The sequence below is a fragment of the Mastigoproctus giganteus genome, chromosome 1 (genome assembly GCF_048544385.1).
Source record: "Mastigoproctus giganteus isolate SK-2022 chromosome 1, ASM4854438v1, whole genome shotgun sequence".
NCBI lineage: Eukaryota > Metazoa > Arthropoda > Arachnida > Uropygi > Thelyphonidae > Mastigoproctus > Mastigoproctus giganteus.
The window spans coordinates 232033765-232057570 of record NC_143575.1 but is presented as its reverse complement, the minus strand read 5'-3'; the positions used below and the strand labels follow the sequence as shown (position 1 = coordinate 232057570).

Sequence of the window (23806 nt, the reverse complement as noted above, 5' to 3'; positions counted from 1 at the left end):
GTTAATTATTTAACCAATGTACTCTAGGTAAACAATTTTGGAACAAGCAGCAGCTTTGTTTTTTTTTTTTTTTGTGCAATAATCTCCCACCAAGTTTTAAGAGAAATTTGATCAGGATTCTCATGCTCTGTGCATAGCTTCAACTACTGAATAAACATTCCAAGAAATTTACTTTCTGATTTGTTCATTTAATTTATTATAATGAATGCATGAGAAATATTAATAAGTGTGATAAATGAATACCCCTCCCCAAAATGAACAAATGATAATATGAAAAAAAATTTTTTTTATAATTTTTCAGAGGGTTTTTCAGAGACATTGTTCTTTTGTTTTATTAGCAGCCAGTGACATAAACTGATATTTGATTATTATTTAACCAATGTACTCCAGGTAAGCAATTTTAGAACAAGCGGCAGCTTTGTTTTTTTGTTGTGCAATAATCTCCCACCAAGTTTTAAGAGAAATTTGATCAGGGTTCTCATGCCCTGTGCATAGCTTCAACTACTGAATAATCATTCCAAGAAATTTACTTTATTTGTTCATTTAATTAATTATAATGAATGCATGAGAAATATTAATGTGTGATAAATGAATACCCCTCCCCAAAATGAACAAATGATAATATGAAAAAAAATTTTCTTTTATAAAATAACTATTGCAACTATGAACATGCTACTGTATTTCTTCTCATGTTTGTCATAGACATTCTCTCAGGCATGACAAACTAAGGCTTTCTAGATGGGAGTCTAAATTGCTGATGGAACTGATAACCAGATGACACTTGTGATTCAAGTGGACCAAATTTCACGAAGTTAGGTCATTCTATGACAACCAAATCCTCTCTTCGAACCTTCATGATGATGGGACTATTAGTAACCTTGGGGTATAACCCCTGTATGCAAGTCCTGAAATGCTGCACCTAGTATATGGGAGGTGACCACCCCGGTGCGAATCAATGTAAATAGGGGCAAAAGCGTGTTGAAGAGCATAACTGAATCATGCATGTTCACTAATACAATAAGAGAAATAATTAATTCATATAATTTCTGCTTACTACTGGTATTTAAGCTTTCTAGAATTATCTTTTTTAAATATTAAACAATGAAAGTAATAAACATTTGTGGAATATAAATTCTTGAAATTTATTTGGGAGGAACTTTCTTGGTATAATTGTGCAACAAACATGGAGCTGCGCGGAATGGAGTTCATATCGTGCACCCCTGGTAGGTGAGTTTCATTGACATAAAGGTAACAGTTGTGTAGGAGCAAGCGTTCATAATGGCACATCAGCTAGAATGTTACTCCAAGTTCGAGCTATGCGGAACAGTACGATCGATTTTTGTGGGTGAAACATCTGAATTGTTCCGAGATTCATCATGAAATAACAGCGGTGTATGGGGAAAATGCAATGTCATGTCCAGCCAGAGTGAAGTGGTGCCAGCAGTTTGAAAGTGGTTGCACAGAATTGACGGATGCTGATCGAAAAGGAAGGCCATCAATGTCAACAATTGCAGACAACGCGATGCGGAATAATCGAAGACTGACAGTTGCAGAAAGGGCAAACGAGTTGGATAATTCAATAGGCAGTGTTCATTCCAACGTCCGTGAACATCTTAACTATTGCAAATTGTGTGCATGATGGGTTCCTCGTTCACTGACAGACGAACACAAAGGTCAACATTTTTTATCTTCTTTAGCCTTCCTTCAATGCTATTCTGTGGAAGGCCATGACTTCTTACGGCGCATCATCATCACTGGCGATGAAAAGTGGGTGCACCATTTCACCCCATAAACGAAGAAAGCGTCTATGGAATGGAGATACACAACATCGCCTGTGCAGAAGAAATTCAAAGTTGCACCATCAGCAGGAAAAGTCATAGCCACTGTGTTTTTCAACTGTGAAGGAGTTGTTTATATGGAATTTATGGCAAAAAGGCACAACAATTAATGTTGCCTCATACTACCAAACATTATGGTCTTTGCAAACAGCCATGAAAAACAAGAGGCCAGGAAAGTTAAGCAAAGGTGTTGTTCTCATTCAGGACAACGCCATGCCACACAATGCACGCACAACATGACACTTGCTCCAAACTTTTGGATGGGCAGTATGGCAACATCCGCCATACAGTCCTGATCTTTCGCCTTGTGACTATCACATCTTCAGCAAGCTCAAAGAACATCTAGGGGGCAACGATTTTCAAATGATGAGCAGGTGCAAACAGCAGTTCGATGGTGGCTGGATGACCAAGGAGTGGATTTCTATCATCAGGGAATCGAATGTTTAGTCACACATTCCGGGAGTTGTTTACACCAACTCGGTGACTATGTGGAAAAGTAGTGCAGGGTATGTGCTTTCTATTGCATAATGTTACATACCTCAATAAATGTCTCTTGGGCTACAATGGTGAAGCGTAACTTATTTTTTGAATTACCCTCATATATATGGATGAATGATGTAAATGTATATGGATGAATGATGCTGTGAAAAATTGTTTTCAAAAAATAATTACTGCAACTACAAACATGACATTGCATTCAATTTTACAATTTTTTTTTAGTTACTGCTGACCAGTCAAACAAATTTAAAATCGAGAAAGGAGTTCGACAAGGAGACACAATATCTCCGAAGCTGTTTACTGCTGCCCTTGAGGAAGCTTTCAGAAGATTAGACTGGTCGCAGAAAGGAGTCAATGTGAACGGAGAGTACCTAAACCATTTACGATTTGCAGATGACATTGTGGTCATAAGCCACGATCCCAAAGAATTAGAGGAAAATCTTAATCAGTTATGCACAGTTAGTAAGGATTTTGGACTAAAGATGAATATGGCTAAAACAAAAGTAATGATGAACAAGTATGCCACGGAAAGGGAAATAATGATTGAAGGAGCAGTAATTGAAAAGGTGGAGTCATATACTTATCTGGGACAAGTTATTAGCTGTAATAATGATAAATGGCTGGAAGTCAAGAGAAGAATAAATTTTGGATGGATAGCATTCAGGAAATATAGTCACATACTGAAGAGCAATATCCCAGTTTGTCTGAAACGTAAAATAATGAATCAATGTATACTCCCCACCATGACTTATGGAAGTGAAACTTGGGCACTCACCAAAAGAATGGAAGAGAAGCTAAGAACTACACAGCGAAGAATGGAACGAATTATATTGGGAATTAGAATGTTAGATAAGAAGAGAAACACATGGATTAGGCAGCAAACTCAAGTAAAGGACATTCTTATCAAAACTAAAGAACTAAAATGGTCTTGGGCAGGACACATAGCTCGAAGACATGATGACAGATGGACTAAGAAAATAACAGAATGGTACCCAAGAGGAGCTAGAAGAAAACCTGGAAGACAAAGGCGGAGATGGATAGATGAAATTCATGAGTTTTTGAGTAGTAAATGGATGGCCAGTGCTCAAAACAGAAGGAACTGGAAAGTTGCTGGAGAGGCCTTCATCCTGCAGTGGATTGAAAATGGCTGATGATGATGATGATGATGATGATGACCAGTCAAAAAATAAATTAATAGGAAATATTCATTATAAGAGCTATTTGTTGTGTTTATGCTAGAAGACAAGTGGCATTGCAACATCAGTAGTTCAGGCTATAAACTACTACTTGTATATCGATTTTCTATCGACTTAAGCTAAGTAGCAGAATCATATCAGTAGATGTCCTTTGAATAGGGGGGTGTGTGTGTGTGTGTGTGTGTGTGTGTGTGTGTGTGTGTGTGTGTGTGTGCGCGCGCTAATATTTAATATTGCACCAATAAAAACAAATTTCCAAAATTTAAACTTTTCTCTTACTCTATTATTTTGAACAAATGTGAAAAAAAAAAAAAAAAACCTCTTTCAAAGAAGAGCAAGAGGCTGTTTGTTAACAATAAAACCAGTATACCAAAGACAGCCTTGAAAGAACAACTGATAAGAGCATTTTGGTGAAATCATCCACTCATTTTCAAAGGTCTCTGTTAATATCTGATAATTTTTTCCAATTAAGTCAGTTTAATGTTCTGATTTATGACATAGGAAGATACTTGTCCTTTGTATGTTTTGTGTGAAAGGTTAATTGACGGTCTAATCGTTATACAAGAGTCTCAAAAATTTCCGTCTCAGGGTTACCTTAGGCTTAAGTCTTGTATTCTCTTATCTTAAAAATCAATAGCCAAAAAATTCTAAGATTCTATTTAATTTTTTTTAAGATAAATTTTTTAAACATTATTGCCATTTTACAACAATCTAACCAATATAAATGAACGAATTAATTAATGAGAACTGAAGAATATTCATATGTAATTATTATGTACTTCGAAACTGCTGAAGCCTTATAAGTACTCTTATTTGGAGCCGGAAAAACAGAGTACTAACTGAATTCACATTATGTGGATTCAGAAAACATACATATAAGGTTCTATAATTTTAAGGCACCATTTTCTACATAATTATATTAAGTGTAGCTATATAATATCGTTGTAAATACACCATAGTTTACCCATAAATTTAAATACATAAGTAGTGTAACGGCATCGTTTGATTTTATCTCATATTGTGGCTACCTTCATGATGAGATACCAGGTATTGCACTACTTCGAATAAATAATGCTTCTCTAGTAGAGGAAACTGCTGTTATTTATTCTCAGTGGGCACCACCACCCAGACGCATTTCATAGCTTGTTGGCTCACTGATCGGTGGGCAGGCAGGTACCCGATAATGCAGACGGTTGTGAAGTTAATTCCGCAATGATGCCAAATGGTGAAGATAATGATAATATTTTGAAGACTAAATGCCTTGTGTATTTAGTCTTCAAAATACTAAGTGTACCAGAAACATTTAAACCTTTTAATATATATAAACTTTAAATACATGTTCATAAAGTGCAAGAAAACTTACCGTAAAATTATGGAACCTTATATGGAGAAAGACCTGGTGATTAGGGCTCACAATACCGGTCAAAATCTTAATACCGTTATTTCAGTATTTTTAATTTATGAAACCGGGATTATTATTATTATGATTAGCTATACGGTGCAAGGAAGCCCAAGGCTTATGCTGCACCAGCCAAAACCCGAATTACCCTGAGTGAGTGAGTGAGTGAGTGAGAGAGAGAGAGAGAGAGAGACTCAGAAGTAGAAAGGAATCACCAAGAAAGAGAAGAATGATGATATCCAGCTGAGGACCCTGGGTGCACCAAGCCCATACTCACCAGATGTGAGCCCCTGGGGTTACCGGGGCTCACATCTGGTGAGTATGGGCTTGGTGCCAGTATTAATACCGGCATTCCAAAAAAAAAAACATTTTTCGCAATAAATTTTGATGACAATTAGGTGCAATAAAGTAAGGAAAAAACAGGTAATTACTTGAATTCACGTTTTAAATCAAACTTTTATTACAATAATAAATATTCAAACAAAAAAAATTTTTAAACATACTGAAAACAAACAAAAAAATAAGCATCCACACTACCTGTCCGAATAAAGTGAGCTCTTAAGAAACTCAATAGTGTTACTGTTTAAACTGGATCTAATTTTGGTACATATTTAATTAGTGGCAGAAAATGCCCTTTTGAATTCTGCGCTGGTTGGTGCTTTGTACTGGGACAGTCGTAAACGAGCTGCAGTTTAACCCCCCCCCTTATTTCCTCATCTTCAAAAAAATCTTATTTCCCTTTTATCAAAAATAAAAAAATATTTCCTTTTTGACTTTTTATGGCACTACATCCGTATTAACGAAAGAAAGGGACTAATGGTTAAGCTTGGTGAGGAAACCAAATCTAAGTTGTGGGGCAGGAGTTATTTATTTATTAATTTGTATTTCCCTGTACCTTAGTATTGCTGTCAGTGGCCATTGCTATGATTTTTGTACAGCAGCTGCTCTCAAGCACAAAGTCCCTACAAACTACCTGACTGAGTTAAAAAATAAGAATTTCCAGGAACTGAGGAATATTACCCCCCCCACACACACACACACACCAGTATACAGGGTGTCTCAAAAATATATGGCATAACTTCAGGAATGAGTTCCTCATATGTAGACAATAAAAATATTTTATATCAACATAGTTCCGGAAATGCTTGGTTCCCGAGTTATTAACCGGAATGTCTTATCTACTGAAGGTGATTTGTGATGAATTTCCTTCATCACAGAGTACTCCATTTAAGCAACAGAACCTTCAGTGCGCCACCCAGGCAATTTGCCTATCTGCGCAAAAGTCTTAATCTTTTGTTTTATTACAATTTTATTTGTGTGATTTATCATCACTGCAATAGTTATTAGGCCAAAATTATTCTAAACATTTCTGTTGATTAAATAGATCATTATATCGGTCTTTAGCCTGTGGTCACACAGAGATAAGCAAATATCCCGTGTGACCACAGTTACCGCCCCTTCCTCGTGGAGGAAGACCTCTACTCGTACGGCGGTTAAAAAATTTTTAATCATGATAAAATTGTAGTCTCACACTGAGTCTCTCTCTCCAAGCACAGCACTATCTCTAATCATAATCTGTTCTTCTTCGATTTAAGGCCATTGCCTTTTCATACTCGGGACAAGTATGGTCTACAGCATTATGTTCTGCTGTTTGTTTTCTACGTTTGCAATTTATACAGCAAGGTGGCTTTTCCTTGTTCACACAATCTTTATAGGAATGTCCTTCGGTGAAACAATGTCCGCAGAACGCTTTCATTTTACAGGACTTTGCAATATGGCCAAAAGTCATGCATCTGTAACACTGGGTTACCGTGACAATGTCACGGACCCGACAGGCAGACCAATTGACGAACACTTTTCCTTTTCTGATCAACTGTTTATGGACAGGACCTGCTATCTGCACTATCCAGTTATTCAAATTCTTGCTCTTTGCTTTGTTCACAGATATCGCGTTGAAACTTTCTTAGTATACTTCTTGGTTTACTCCATAATCTTTTAAGTTCTTAATCCATAATTGTTCTTTCAATTCATCTTTATTCACATCTAGTTCCACATCGTAAATCAAAACTTTAGGATTTCGCTTCGGTACCTTTTCTACACACAATTTTAGTTCTTTAAACTTTGGACAATCAGCGAGCATATCTATATCTTTTTCTGACTCTACTTCAAGGATGATCTTATTATCCAGAACAGTTCTTAGATTTTGGACTTTAACATTCTGTAGTTCAGGTCTCACATTTCTAATTAGATCTTTTTTAATATCTTCACTACATTTATGTTTACTGTTCTTGGTAGTAATAATTGCTACCCTGGGTTTTGCAGCACACTTTTCTTTTACCACTGTAGCATATTCCTTTTTATTTTGTTCTTGAGTATCTTTCTTTTCAACCCTACTCACTTGTAGGTCTATCTCCAACTTTACTATGACCATTTCTAGATCATCCCATATTTCCATAATCTTGGTTGCTACATTGCCCGTTACTCGATGTTCTCTTTGTAATCGGAGAGCCCTTAATCTCTCTCGTGCCTCCACTATTTTTTCTAAACTAGTTACCACTGGTCCTTGTCCTGAACTTTTCATCATAGAGTTCAACAACTTCTTCATATTATGTATCATTTCTAATTTCTTTTCTGGTGTCCAATTCTCCTGCTTTCCCTTTTTAGAAGCTGTATCCTGTGGTGTCCCTTCAGGAACTATTTCTTCCACTTCTTCCTGAACTTCAGAGTTTCCACTCTCTGAATCTTCTGAATCACTATCCACTTTCCTCTCAATATGTGCTTTTCTCTTGGAAAGAGAGCCAGCGCTCGACTTTTTACCGAACATATTAAAAGGCTGTAATTGCCAACTATTTACAACTTTAACTTTACAATACAAAATACAATTTTAACCAAATTCACTCTGCCCCACCAACTCAATACCCGTTTAGCCGGTTAGGGGGATGAACCCCTAACCGCTCACCCCAGACGTCGAGAACGTAGGGCAGCTAATCTATGCACTTCGTGCAACAGAAAACTTGAAACGTAACAAATCAATAAAGAAATTTAAATCAAACTTCACTAATTACACTTCTGATAAGTCACTTAGTCAAGTCCCCAAGATTAGCCCCTGGGGCAATCACAGAGTACTGACAGAATCTGGTGGTTTTCCATTCCGACCATGTACTCAAATCAGGAGCAAGCGGATATGCACTTTATGTACGGTTTGGTGGACAGCAATGCTCTGGAGCTCGTCGTTTGTACCACGAAAGGTTCCCAGAACAAAGATGTCCAGACAGGAAAACGTTTGAAGGTATCCATCACCGCCTTTGTAAACATGGGACCTTTACACCTCATACTGCCGACAGAGGACGACCAAGATCTACGATTCCTGAAGTAGGGGAGGAGATTTTAGATGTTGTGCATGCTTGTTGTGGGGCCATTTAAAGTCATTGGTGTATTCAACTCCAGTAGCTGATGTGGAAACTCTCTGCAATCGAATTGTGGCAGGTTGTGAGACAATACGAAACATGCCAGGAATTTGGCATCATCTTCGGGAGTACATGAGACGTCGATGTGCGGCCTGTATTCAGGCAGAAGGTGGACATTTTGAACAATTACTATAAGGTAATGTGAACAGTTAAGTGTCATAGACAGACCTTCAAAATTCTGAAACCAAGCATTTCCGGAACTATGTTGATATTAAATATTTTTATTGTCTACATATGAGGAACTCATTCCTGAAGTTATGCCGTGTATTTTTGAGACACCCTATATATATTATATATCGTATATATATATTATATGTGAGCTGTCAGTTTCTCAAGAGCAATGACACAAATATAAAACAAAAGTCATTTATCATACAAATCTACTTACAATACATAACTGGTGTTCATTTACATCTAATTTATTCATTTTTCTCATTTAATCTGTTAATACATGTTATTATTTCCATAAAATTTCTCTCAATTAACAATCTCAACTCTCTACAGCTTTAAACACTAAACTAATTCAATCTTAACACTTTCTCATATTTCTCTTAACCACCAATATCAATTCTCTTCGCAACAGCAATCCATAAGTTGCTAACTTAATGATAACAATTCCATGTAATCTCTCTTAATTTAGCAATATCAATTTTCTTTACAACTTCAACCAATAAACCAACTCAATACTAAACATTTCCTTATTTCTCATGTTTCTTCAACTTCAACCTTACTCTAAAATAATCTCCCACTTTATCTAAGTACCATTTCCAAAACAACACAGTTCAGAGGACTTACATTCCTTCTCTTACACGGTGGGATTCTTTTGTGCGGGTTCCTTCCACGGAGTGCGGTAATGTCTCTCTCTTCTTAGTTGAACTCTGCATCTCTGCTGTATAGCTCTTCCAGTACTGTCTTATTTCAGGAATTTGGGAACAGTTCTCTGTTAATACTGAAGGAAATAACCACAGCAGTAGTAGAAGCCAGGGCACTATCTGAATGGCTTGTTATTTAACTTCCGGATTAACTTCTAACACAGGAACATACCCAGCGGAACCCTTCACTATATAGCTGGACACTCCCAGAACTGGACCCGAACTGAACCCAGAACTACCACTGGAAGTCTGCAACCCCCTCAGAACAACAACCACAAACCCTTCTTTCGGTGCAAGCACCTTATTTATTTCCTTCTCATTTATTTATTTATTGAATTGATTGCAAGTTACAATCCCCTTGTACTACTTTTTTATATGCAAGCTTATGTGCAAACCCCAGAAGGGCTTGCATGCATTTACGTATCTCCCCTTATCGAATTTAAAATTCCACAGCATCCCTATCTAATTTAAACATGACCTAATCATGGTGTTATTCTTTAAACTCACTCTTCTTCCTTTGGGGGGAAAAACAATATTTTTCCCACAAAACAAAATGCTTTCATCTTTTACCCCAAGATCACCTGCTCACAATACCTTTGAACTTCTCCATACCCTGACATCCTTTCCCAAAATGCACTAAGTGTCGCATCCTCAAGTAGTGGTGTAATAGAGGGATTAAACTATTGTTCAGAAGCTTTTAATTTTAACCCTTCCGCATCTGCCAAACCACTGTTCACACCATATTCCTTAATTGCACTACCAGGCCTACTGCCACTAATGGAAATATTTCTGTAATGATGTTTTCGTTATTCCTTAAGTGCTTTACTTCCACACACACTATACTTATTAAGAGAAATATATTTGTAAGATTTTGTCTTACAGTTTCATGACGTTTTCAGGTTTCCGTTGCATTTGTACTGTGTATAACAATCCCTCCTTTACAAATTCAGCAGTATTAATGATTTATTGTTGTTGAATTTATAGCCTTTATGTGAATAAATCATGGATAATTATTTTTTTAAATTAGTACTGAAAAACTGATATTTTTGTATCAATACCGGGATTTGAATACTGGAAAAAAAATTACCGGAATATCGGTATTGTAGGCCCTACTGGTGACCTAGTTCAGTATTTTTCATCACCATGAAAACACCATGGACTCTATGGAACATTCTACACTGAAGCTCAAGAAGCATTGGCACAAACACCCAAAAAAGACATTGAATACATCATTGTAGATTTCAATGCCAAAGTAGGAAACCAAGGAGAGTCTGATGTCATTGGCAGATTTGGGCTGGGAGAAAGAAAATACAGGCGATTGCTTAGTTCAGTTTCGGCAGGAAAACCTGTTAAGAATAATGAACATGTTGTTTAAACAACCCAAACAATGTCTATACACATGGACATCCCCGTGTACTGTTCTGCTCATGATGAATACAACTTTCAGTTCCATTAAAAGACGGCAGTTTTCTTCAAATTCTGGTGATCCTAATAGCACTGCCAAGTGATCTACATAGTGTTGTGTGATTCACCTGGCAGGATTATGTGGATCTGGTGATCCACATAACACTGCCAAGCAGGAGGATGTATAAAGTGTATATTTTTGCAATGTATAAGAAATGGTGCAGTGACTGCTTTAATAAGCAGTGACTTCTTTGATATACATTTTCCACCTACAGCATTTACTGACCATAGCATTTTACAGCCATGGACACAGGAAACTTGTGCCAGTAGAAATAGCTACAAAAAGTGAACAGAGACAAAAATTATCATGAATATGAACAATAACTTTTGGGGCAATGAACAGACAACTTGAAACTACCAACATGGTAAACTAAAATCAATCATGTGGACACAAAATACAGATAAACCACAAATGACTGGAAACCAAAACCAAACTATAAACAGCACTGAGTGGTACTATTGTGCAGCTAAAAAAAAGAGAACACACATTTAAGGTAAGCACTGTGAATTTCAGTTGATCAGGAAATCAAATTGAAGAGCGTTAAAATTATTTTTTTTTCAACAGGGACTCTCAGCATCTAAATACAAATGAGTAACTACACCACCCAAGGAATTTGGAATGAATAGTGCTATTCCAGGGGAGGAAAGTGCAACTCTGGGAGGGAATAAAAAAAAAAATTTTAAATAAATAAAAATACAGAGCACTACAGCAAACAAACAAGTGCCAAGTGAGTGCTGAGTGCTAGTGAATGACAGATTTAACCAACAATCACTAAAGTCATGAAAAAAAAAAAGTACAAAAAATCCCCATTAACTGAAAAAAATATATAAAAAAATGTTTTTTAAAAAATACTGCCATAATAATGAACATGGTGCATTTTTATAGTGCTTAGATCAGTACCTATTTCCCCAGAAAGAAAAAAGAAATTAATGTAGAGCCATGTTATACACTGAGTGGACAAAAATCATGGGACACCTACCTAGTAACGGGTAGGCCCACCTTTTGCCTTGATAAGGACAGTCACATGGAAAGGTACTGAGTCCACTAGTTCATGACAGTGTTTCACAGGTATTTTCCTTCATGCTTGCTGCATTACAGCATCCGAAGGATGCTCCACAGGGTTCACGTCCAATGAGTTAGTTAGTTAGTTATTTGGTTTTTAGGAGCATTAGCAACTAAGGCCATATTGCTCCGGGATATGCGGTGGTCATTCCCTGACCTTTCCACATCCTCTGTATTTGGTGGTGACAGGCTCGAACCCCGGTCTAATCAAGAAGCATATGCTATGCACTGCTGCTCCTTCCCACCTGGCTACGGAGGCGCCGTCCAATGAGTGGGAAGGCCATTCCATGGTGGTAAAATCTGCAGAATGCTCTTCGAACCATGTTCTAATCACCATGGCTCTGTGGGGAGGTGCATTGTCCTGTGGATGCATGATCATGAAGGGATGCAGATGGTCTGTAAGGATGGACACGTAACCTGGACCATTCAGAGATGTGTTTAGATGTACCAGAGGTGCCAATGTGTGCCAGTTGAACATGCCTCAGACCATTACTAACAATTCACCTGCCTAAACAGGTCCGACCAGATACATACCCTCCCATCCACTCGAAATAGCTGGAAATGGGACTCATCAGACCAGAAGACCAGTCTCCAATCAGCCAAGGTCCAGTCCAGTGCCGATGTTCTTTCGGCCAGTTGAGGCATAGAGTCCTGTGTCATGGTGTTAGCAATGGGACTCTGGTGAGCTGATGGCTCCCATAACCTATTGTGGCTAATGATTGCCTGATGATCTTGGTGGAGATGTTTCTGTCACTTCCCTCATTGAAGTCAGTGGCAATCTGTGCCACTGTCGCTCTCCGGTTGGCTGAAACAATGTGAGACAGATGTTGATGGCCATATTCATCCAACACCTTTCTCCGGCCACAGCACTGTCCACAATGAGATGTTATTCCGGAAATGGCATATTCCCAATACACCCTTGATACTGTTGAACAGTGATAGTGCAATTTCTGTACCACCTCCACCAGAGTGACCCATGCTTGGGCATCCACTATCATCGCTCTTTCAAAGAGGTTAACTCACAATGTTTATCCATGCTGACATTGAATTACCCTCTACATGAATGCAGTGTACCTATAAAACTGTCAAGTGGTGGGTTTGTCCACTAGCAAGAGGGATGACAGCATCGCATTCCCAGGAACCAAGTATCCTATGAATTCTGTCCTTTCAGTGTAAGCTTCTAACATTGTTATTGGATTTGACTGTTTACAATAAACACCAAAGAAGAAGATTATGGAGGTTAGTTATCATGTCTGTATATTACATATTGACAAGTTACTCAGTTTACACGTACAGAAAGGAAAAAAAAAAAAACGTTTCTGTGAAACAAAACTTATACTTAAACTTGGAGCAATAAATACCTAATACATAGTAACTATAGTTGTGAGTGAAACTAATCCCTTACAGAGAATTTCTCCAGCCTACAAGCAACAGGAAGTGAAACTTAAAATTGCTTGCAAATAGGCAATGAGTAGCAAAGCCATTGTACCATTATGCAAAAATATAATGCTGGAGCAACACAAACACATCACATTCCACTTATAGGTCAATTTAAAGGGCTGCAATTAGCAATAAATGTAATAATTATTTTAAATAATCTCAATGTATTTATTGAAGATGTTTTATAACAATGAAAAATTTCTAATTTTACATTGCAAGCTACTGTAACAGCAGAGGCAGAGTTTGTTTTAACATCTAGTTGGGGAGGAATGCTGTCAATCAAACATCAGTTGCAATAATCTCAATGAAAATGCAATATTGACAAGTTAGAGAGACAGCTACATTATGTAAGCCCTACATATGTTCATGGTGTCAAATGTCAAGCCAGTTATATGAAGTAATATAGCAGCAACCACACGACTGCTTTTGTTTTCAAATAACCTAACTTAACCTGACGTATCAATTTGGTCAGATACCAGTTGTAGTAGCACTGCACGTACAATCATTCTGAGCAAATCAAGGTTTCTGCATTATTAAACATATGACACAGGAAATAAGGATATGTTGCATAATGATCAGTGCAGGCATCATAAAATAAGGTGCAGATCTAAATTCATCTACATGAAATTTCTTGCATGCAATGACATTAGAAATTTTCAAAGATTGCACTTCAAAAAACACAAAATGAATTAATTATACAGGTGACCCCCGCTTAACGCTGATAATTCGTTCCGTAAAAACAGAGCGCTAAGTGAATCCGTGCTAAGCGAGCGTGCTACATTCCCATAAGGGAACATATGTATTTGTGAGTTGTGGTCGGTGCCATAGGATATTTCCTAATCAATAATAAACGGTAGTGAAAAGATGCCCAAATGTCGGTCAAAATATTTAATATTCAAATATTTGTACATATAAAATATTCTGCATTACATACATATATAATTATGTAGTAACTACTTACATAACAAAATTAAACTTAATTCCAATTAAAATCATGAATTTAATTGATCTAAATTGATTTAATTTAATTGATGAATTTAATCAAGAAAAATGTGTCAATTTTGGGTTGAACTTTGGCCCTCTTCCAAATAAACTAAAATGGGTATTAATTTTAAATCCCCAGCAGCGTTACCACCCAACAATAAAGTCAACCGATCCTTCCCCACTTTGAAACCTAGCATGTTTTTTACTTCTTTCAATATGAAACTTCTTTTGGGCATTCATTTCCACAAAAGTCCTGCTTCATCTATGTTAAAAACTTGAGAAGTATAACACATAATATCCCTCTTCAATAATTTTAATGCCGTTTTGCTATTCATTTTCAAGCTATCAACTCCATCGAATGAAACGATTTTGTTAAATATGCCAAAAATGCAATCTGTAAAAGAGCGTTATAGTGATCTGTGACAGCGTTATAGTCAGATAGGGGTTATAATATAAGAACAGCGTTATAGCGAATCAGCGTAAAGCGAACCGCATTATAATGGGAGCCTGCTGTATATGAAATAAAACAAGTGCCTGAGTGAAAGTAAGATACTTATTTAAAGAAACTTACATCACTTAAAATGTTGATTTCATATTTGCTGTGATTGTCTATACTATTCTGATCATAACAAATAGAATCACTTTCAGTTCTATTAAAATACAGCAGTTTTCTTCAGGTTATGGTGATCCTAATCTTACATGCAACCATGAAGTATACGATTAGGGCAAAAGTGACCATAAGTACCAGAAAACAGTACTGTTTTCATAGCATTTTTCCTAGTACAGTCAGTCCTCGTATAGCACGATAGTTGTGTTCCTAGAAACCCTCGTGCAATGCAAAATCGTGCAATATAAACAACAGGCCCTATGGGAAAAATAGGGTTAGGTGCCGACTACCCAAGATTGAACACACATTTGTAACCAAAACATTACCAAACACATTACAAATAATCATAATAAAATATGTAAGTATTTTATTACGACTATTACGTAATAAAATATTGCTAATGCTTTTGCTTCTATCGTAAGCAAACTTGTTTTTTATTTGATTTTCTATCCAAACAGATGACAGCCGTTCCATCTCTTCCAATTCTTTGTGTCTTAATCTAATGGATTTTAATTACACTTTGAGTTGTTCCTGCTATCAAAGTTGTTTTTATTTTCTCTGCATTCTTTGTAATTCTCGGCGTCGCCTCATTTAGGTCTGTAGCACGTGCAATATCACATGGTCTTTCATTTCGCTCAAAGCGTTTCACAATTTCATATTTTTTCTCTATCAACAGAGGTGGACTGGCCATAAGCCTTACCGGGAAAACCCCGGTGGGCCGGAGGCAGGCGTGATTTTGGCCATAAAAGCTAGTATGAGGCCACTACAAATTTTCCAGGGTAAGAATTTTTGACCCAGTCCGCCTCTGTTTATCGATATTGCTTTTCTTTTTCTCTCTGAATCTGCAGCGTCTTCACCAGAACGCTTCCTTTTCACACCTTTTAGTATTTTACTCATTTCTAGGGAATAAAGCACAATTACAAAACAAGGAGGCACGCCTGATACACATAAACAAAGCTGCGCTCGTGTAGCAACTGAATAAACAACACCGTAAAGGCAGATATACACTATTAACACCTCACATTTTACTAAAGCACATTTCTGGGGGTTACTACCATTAAACAATTTCCAGTTGCGTTCCTGCTACTGGAATCTGTTATAAACTGGTAGTAAACTCGATCTAATCGCATTTGCGATTATACCGATAGCTGGAATTGTGTTGGTTTTTACGTTATTATGGTGAAATGTGTTTCCCCCTCACTGATATAAAACACATAAATACATTTTCGAAATCTTCTCTTCATTCCTATCGTGTTGCGTTCAGTTGGGGTGATTCCGCGTTTGACTGTCATTTCTTGTAAACACAAAGGCGAATCGTGTTATATAAGATATCGCTCCCTATTTATAAATCGTGTATGATCGAATTTGTGTAATGTAAACACGTGTTATATGAGGACTGACTGTATCCTATAAGGCTAAGTAAAGCATCACATTTGTAGTAGTAGTGGGATGTGATGCAAGAAAGCAAGTGTATGAGCTTATGCAGCATCAGCCAAAAAAAAAAAAAAAACACACACCATTCCCTCCAAATGCTGTCCAGTTCCTCCTTAAATTTATTTAACCTATCAACTTCCACAACGACAGATGGAAGTTTGTTCCAGCAATTAACCACCCGCTGGCTAAAGGCAAATTTCCGCACATCTATTCTACGTCTGTCTTTTCTTAATTTGAATTTATGTCCCCTTAGGTTCATAATCTGAACAAGTGGAAGGATCCCATCAGAATTCAGTGTGCTTAACCCATTCAAAGCCTTATACAACTCAATCAGATCACCGCACAGGTGCCTAGTCTCCAGCCACTGCAATTTGCAGAACTTAAGCCTCTCTTTGTAAGAGGATCCCTTCATTCCCCTCACCAATCTTGTTGCCCTTCTCTGTACATGCTCAAGCAAATCTACATTCTTCCTAAAATGAGGCCTCCAGACCTGTACACAGTACTCAAGCGTGACCTGACCATTGCCTTATACAGAGGGACAATCACCTCCTTTTCCCTGCTAGCAAAATTCCTATATATCATTGACGATGTTTACAAGAAATGACAGTCAAACGCGGAATCACCCCAACTGAACGCAACACGATAGGAATGAAGAGAAGATTTCGAAAATGTATTTATGTGTTTTATATCAGTGAGGGGGAAACACATTTCACCATAATAACGTAAAAACCAACACAATTCCAGCTATCGGTATAATCTGCATTGCTCAGAAAACTTCATATCTGACTACACAATTACTCCCAGGTCTTTTTCATTTTCTACCACCTAAGTGTAGTACCACACAGTTGGTACGTTTCTCAAGGGTTACTTCTACCCATATGCAGTACTTTGCATTTGTCAAGGTTAAACTTCAGTTGCCACTTCTTAGCCCATCTGCCCAAATTATCTAGATCCTGTTGCACTAGCACACTGCCATTAACAACCCTACCAACCCTTGTATCATCTGCAAACTTTAACACTAAGCCTGATATACCTTCATCAATATCATTGATAAATATACAAAACAACAGAGGACCCAACACCGAACCCTGTGGGACTCCACATTAGTGGAGTAGTGCTGCTCTTCGTGGACACATGTGGGAGTCCATGAAGAGCAGCACCATTAATTACCACTCTCTGTCTTCTCCCACTCAACCATCCTTTTATCCATTGTAGCAACTTACCCTTAATACCATTCTGCTCCAATTTGTACAAGTCTTCCATGCGCAACAGTGTCAAAAGCTTTCCTGAAATCCAAATATATGATATCAAAATTATTTTTTGCATCCAGTTCCTTTGTAACCACATCATAATATCCTATCAAATTTGTCACACAAGACTTTCCCTTAACAAACTCATGCTGTCTGAATTATTGCTGCAGTCTTGTCTAGATGATCCTGCAATGCATCTTTAACCAGTGACTCCATTATTTTACCCGGAACAGAAGTTAAACTAACTGGTCTGTAATTACTCGTGTCACCCTTCGATCCCCCTTTGTGAATTTGGGATACATTTGCACATCTCCAGTTCTTGGGGACCTCCCCTGAGTCCAAGGATGCTCTCATAATTATGGTTAAGGGTTTGCTTAGTTGCTTTGCCACCTCTTTCAATATAACTGGATAGATCCCATCCACCCCAGGTGCCTTTCTTATGTTTAACTTCAACAATTGCTCCTCCACTTTGCTCTCAGTTATTACGAAATCATTAAGCACCCTGCTACAATTTGATAACCTTCTGGCATTTTCAAACCTTAATAACTCTTCATGTGTGAATGTAAGGGCAAAATACTCATTCAATTTGTTTCCTATCTGAGCAGGATCATCAACAGTCGAACCATCGATATCAAGTGGACCAATCTGATTCATCCCCTTCTTTTTAGAGTTTATATAAGTAAAGAAATCCTTGCTGTTTTTCTTAGCATCTTTTGCCAAATATTTCTCGTAATCTGCCTTCGCCTGCTAACCTCTTTTGTGACCTGGTTACAGACTAGCTTATATCTGCCATAGGCTTCTAAGTCACTTGATAATTTATATGCATCTCATGCATTTTTCTTCTCTCTCACGAGTCTCATTAGTTCATTTGATAACCTTTTAGGCCTAAACCTTGAACAATATTTCTTAATAGGTATGAAACTTTTAGTAGCATCCACAATTAATTCCTTGAATGCTTCCCACTTAGAATTTACTGTTGGTAACATCGTCAGTTGATCCCACTGTACAGAATTTAAAAACTGTCTGATACCACTGTACTCACCTTGAAGGAAGCAAAAACCCTTTCCATTACCCCTGATGGTAATTATATCTTTAAGTAAATCCCACATCAGTACACTGTGATCACCGCCACCTAGTGGTTCCTTTATATGCAAATTCTTAATACATGAATGATCACTGCTGATAACCAGATCAAGGGTATTACCCTCTCTGGTTGCCTCTTGAACACGCTGCTGCAGAAAACAATCATCCAATAAATCCACAAAAGTCTTACTAGTGTGTGAGTGACCAACCCACAAGTTCCAGTCAATATCTGGGAAGTTAAAATCCCCCATTATAAGACATTCTGATTTACAAGCCCACTCCCTATTTTTCTGTACAATTGTTCTTTTGTACTCATTCGAGTCATTAGGCCTATAACACACTCCTACTCTTATTTTTGCTTTCGCAGTGCTTATGTCACACCAAACTGGCTCAACAGTGCACTGTTCATCTATATCAACTGGATGCACTTCTTTTGATTTTATATTTTTCTTAATTAACAGCATAACACCTCCTCCCTTCCTATCCTGTCTGTATACATTGTACTCCCCAAATTCCAGTTCTGCATTGTAGTAGTAGTAGTATGGTTTTTAGGGGCATCGGCAACTAAGGCCATATTGCTCTATGTATATTTTCAGTAAACTGCATGTCAGCTGAAGGCTCCATTCTGAGCCTTCAACTGACATGCAGTTTTCAGTATCTGAGGTTGATTTTCTGTTTGCTGGACGAAAACCCAAGTTTCTGGTATAAAAAAACATGCTACCCTTGCTTGAGACTGACTAACTCAGCCACATTGTAAAAAAGGCCCGTAAAAAACACAAAACTTCAAAAAACACAAAATGAATTGATTATATATTCCTCAAGTCATTGATGGGACTCGAACTCGGGTCATTTACACAAGGTGTTGGAAGGATGGCGATTGTACCGACTGTGCTATCCACGAGGACATCACATTTCTAATGGTTCTGCCACATGTAGCAAGAACCCAAAATAAAAAATAGATATCTGCAGTAATTTGCAATTACACAGAATAAATTAGGTAGTACTTGTATTTTTGGGATGTTTATGTGGATTTATGTAATCATTATTACATATAAATATACAATAAAATGCGGTTTTGAAATTACTAATTGAAATAGAAGGAAAGTAAATGTAAACAATGAATTTTGTCAACTATTCTGTGCCAGAGTAACTGTGCCCTTTGCTTGTGTTCAATCACTAATTGTCAGCTGGCTACGTTTTTAAGCTTAAGAGTGAAATGATAAATAATTTAGAGTTATCATTGCTAATGGCTACCAAATCCTAAATTATAATTGTTTATAGCTCCCCCCACCAAAAAGGCAGCATAAATTCAATATTTGTAGAGCAAAATTTTCTAATACTTGTGGCAGTCTAATCCTGACAATCAAGCAATTGCTAAATTTAGTATAATCCTACCTACTACCAAGAGTGCTTGCAACTGGTAGCACTATCCTCCAAATATAATAATTCTGTTTCAGATAATGCATGAGTTGAAATGGAAAATTTTACAAAACAGTATGCTCATTAATAAAATTTGTTATAATCAAATATGTACTGATATTAGTGGTGTGTATGTGTTACGAACCAGAACAGCATTCTGGTGTGCTCTGATCCATTCTGAGCCTTCAACTGACATACAGTTTTCAGTATCGACATGCAAAGTTGGTTGCAAATTTTTATATTATTTTTTTTGCTCACCAACGCTGCATCTCAGTTTGGGTTACAGAGAATCTGGTTACATTAATTACAGGAGACTGCCATTTCAAGGCTAGATTTACTGAGGAATGGTTGTTGAGAGCCCAATGATCACAGAAAGGGGGGTGGGGGGTAAACAACAGAGTTGTTTGTGCACCTTGTGACTTTATTTTAAGGCTATTAAAAACATGTGCACCAAGGTGAACATGTTTTTAACAGCCTTAAAATAAAGTTTTTGACAATTACACCAGATTACCGAAATTTGGTGTAATTGTCAAAGCAATCAATATAAACACTTTGCCAAAACTTTGGACATTATTAGATTCTGGGGGATGAGGAGCTGATGCCACTAACTGGCAGCCAAACTCTACCTCTGTGGAACAGAAACTAAAAAATTATTTATTTGTTGACATAAAAGTTTTACGTATTTATTTTAATTACCTTGAGTAGCAAGGAGGTACTACTTCTAACAATGACTGCCATCTTTTGCACTCCGTCAAAAGGTTTATAAATGTATATAACCGTTCAGAGTCAAGGTCTAATATATTGACATTATAATCAACTTTGAACATGGCTAACAATTATGAGAAGACAAATCATGCAGTACACAAAGCAACACCGATGCAAAAATGGTATCATCTCCTCAGAGAAACCTGGAATTCCTTTTCATCCAAACCAGTTAAATCAATGAAAGTAGGCTCCATTTACCTATATGGGAAAATAATATTATATAAGTAGTATAATTTATTTACACATTTTAAGGCAAAGAATAATAAAAAAGGGATGGTCAGTAATTCACCAACTGCACTAGCAGGTGACACTTCTTACGATTTTAAGAGTTGCCACTATCTTTTAATTTCGATTACCTTTTAACTTAATGGTCTTTAAATAATTCATATCACATAACATTATCCATGTATAATCTACAATTTCATAATTTAACAAAAGAAAAGATGTACCAACATTAACATATTAAGTTTTCTTATCGCGTTTTTAACAAACATCCGATAACTTAAAGTTATCATTTGCCGAAAGCGACTCTCTGCGAGTAACACAAAAAAATATAATTTTCCATGGCAGTGTGACAACAGATTTATACGGAACAAGTGGACGGCATAGTTTACGTAGTCTTTTATTATTGCTCTTATATTATTTTACCCTGTTTGGGGGTTCCACTTCGGGAACGTTATTTCTACCAAGTACACAGGGTGGTTGTTGTTATGTCTGGTAGTAGTAGTAGTGGCATGTGATGCAAGAAAGCAAGTATAGGAGCTTATACAGCATCAGCCAAAAAAAAAAAAAAAAAAATCAAAAATCAAAAAAAAAAATAATAATCAAAAATACAAAAAAATAAATAAAAAAAAAATAAAAGAATCACACTATTCCCTCAAAATGCCTGTCCAGTTCCTCCTTAAATTTATTCAACCTATCAACCTCCACAACGACAGATGGAAGTTTGTTCCAGCAACTAACCACCCGCTGGCTAAAGGCAATTTTCTGCACACCTATTCTACATCTGTCTTTTCTTAATTTGAATTTATGCTCCCTTTAGGTTCGTAATCTGAACAAGTGGAAGGACCCCATCAGAATTCAGCGTGCTCAACCCATTCAAGGCTTTTTACACCTCAATCAGATCACCGTGCAGGTGCCTAGTCTCCACCCACTGCAATTTACAGAACTTAAGCCGCTCTTGGTAAGAGGATCCCTTCATTCCCCTCACCAATCTTATTGCCCTTCTCTGTATACGCTCAAGTAAATCTACATCCTTCCTAAAATGAGGCCTCCAGACCTGTACGCAGTACTCAAGGCGTGGCCTGACCATTGCCTTATACAGAGGGACAATCACCTTCTTCTCCTTGCTAGCAAAATTCCTATATATCATTGACAAAACCCCATGACCTGCCCTGGCAGCCTGTCTGCATTGCTCAGAAAACTTCTTATCTGACTACACAATTACTCCCAGGTCTTTTTCATTTTCTACCACCTAAGTGTAGTACCACACAGTTGGTACGTTTCTCAAGGGTTACTTCTACCCATATGCAGTACTTTGCATTTGTCAAGGTTAAACTTCAGTTGCCACTTCTTAGCCCATCTGCCCAAATTATCTAGATCCTGCTGCAGTAGCACACTGCCATTACTGTCATTAACAACCCTACCAACCTTTGTATCATTTGTAAACTTCGACACTAAGCCTGATATACCTTCATCAATATCATTGATAAATATACAAAACAACACTGGACCCAACACCGAACCCTGTGGGACTCTAATAACAACATTAGTCCACGAAGCGCAGCGCCCATTAATTACCACCCTCTGTCTTCTCCCTCTCAACCATCCTTTTATCCATTGTAGCGACTTACCCTTAACAGCATTCTGCTTCAATTTGTGAAGTAGTTTTCCATGCGTAACAGTGTCAAAAGGTTTCCTGAAATACAAATATATGATATCAAAATTATTTTTTGGATCCAGTTCCTTTGTAATCACATCATAATAACCAATCAAATTTGTCAGACAAGACTTTCCCTTAACAAACCCATGCTGTGTCTGAATTATTGCTGCAGTCTTGTCTAGATGATCCTGCAATGCATCTTTAACCAGTGACTCCATTATTTTACCCGGAACAGAAGTTAAACTAACTGGTCTGTAATTACTTGTGTCACCCTTCGATCCCCCTTTGTGAATTTAGGATACATTTGCACATCTCCAGTCAGTGAGGACCTCCCCTGAGTCCAAGGATGCTCTCATAACTATGGCTAAGGGTTTGCTTAGTTGCTATGCCGCCTCCTTTAATATAACTGCATAGATCTCATTCAGCCCAGGTGCTTTTCTTATGTTTAACTTCAACAATTTCTCCTCAAATTTGCTCTCAGTTATTACAAATCATTAAGTACCCTGCTACAATTTGATAACCTTCTGACATTTTAAACCTTAATAATTCCTCATGTGTGAATGTAGATGCAAAATACTCATTCAGTTTGTTTGCTGTATGAGAAGGATCATCAACAGTCGAACCATCGATATCAAGTGGACCATTCTGATTCATACCCTTCCTTTTAGAGTTTATATAAGTAAAGAAATCTTTGCTGTTTTTCTTAGCATCTTTTGCCAAGGATTTCTAGTAATCTGCCTTCGCCTGCCTAACCTCCTTTGGGACCTGATTACAGACTAACTTATATCTGCCATAGGTTTCTGAGTCGCTTGATAATTTATATGCATCCCATGCACTTTTCTTCTCTGTTACAAGTCTCATTAGTTCATTTGATAACCATTTAGGCCTAAACCTTGAACAATATTTCTTAATAGGTATGAAACTTTTAGTAGCATCCACGATTAATTCCTTGAATGCTTCCCACTTCAAATTTACTGTTGGTAACATCGTCAGTTGATCCCACTGTACAGAATTTAAAAACTGTCTGAGATCACTGTACTCACCTTTACAGTGTACCTAATAAAGTGGCAACACAGTGTATATAAACTCTAGAAGTAAGGAGATGAATCAGGCTAGTCCACTTGATATCGATGGTTCGACTGTTG

At 37.3% G+C, this 23806-nt stretch overlaps 1 protein-coding gene across 2 annotated transcripts in view; it reads right to left on the bottom strand.

The window, feature by feature from the left end:
* LOC150091601 (mucosa-associated lymphoid tissue lymphoma translocation protein 1-like) overlaps positions 1-21292 on the bottom strand; it is a 143114-nt gene extending 121822 nt beyond the window's left edge. Inside the window, exons 1-2 of one of the 2 annotated variants that reach the window (XM_090384838.1) lie at positions 21229-21292; positions 20711-20977 (exon numbers count right to left, since the gene is read on the bottom strand). In XM_090384838.1, coding sequence (XP_090240964.1) covers positions 20711-20841 — 131 coding nt within the window. In that variant the 5' untranslated portion in view covers positions 20842-20977; positions 21229-21292. Of the gene's footprint in view, positions 1-20710; positions 20978-21135; positions 21163-21228 lie in introns of those variants that run through there. The other variant, XM_090384845.1, reaches the window with a different exon arrangement.
* Positions 21293-23806: the final 2514 nt, after the last annotated feature.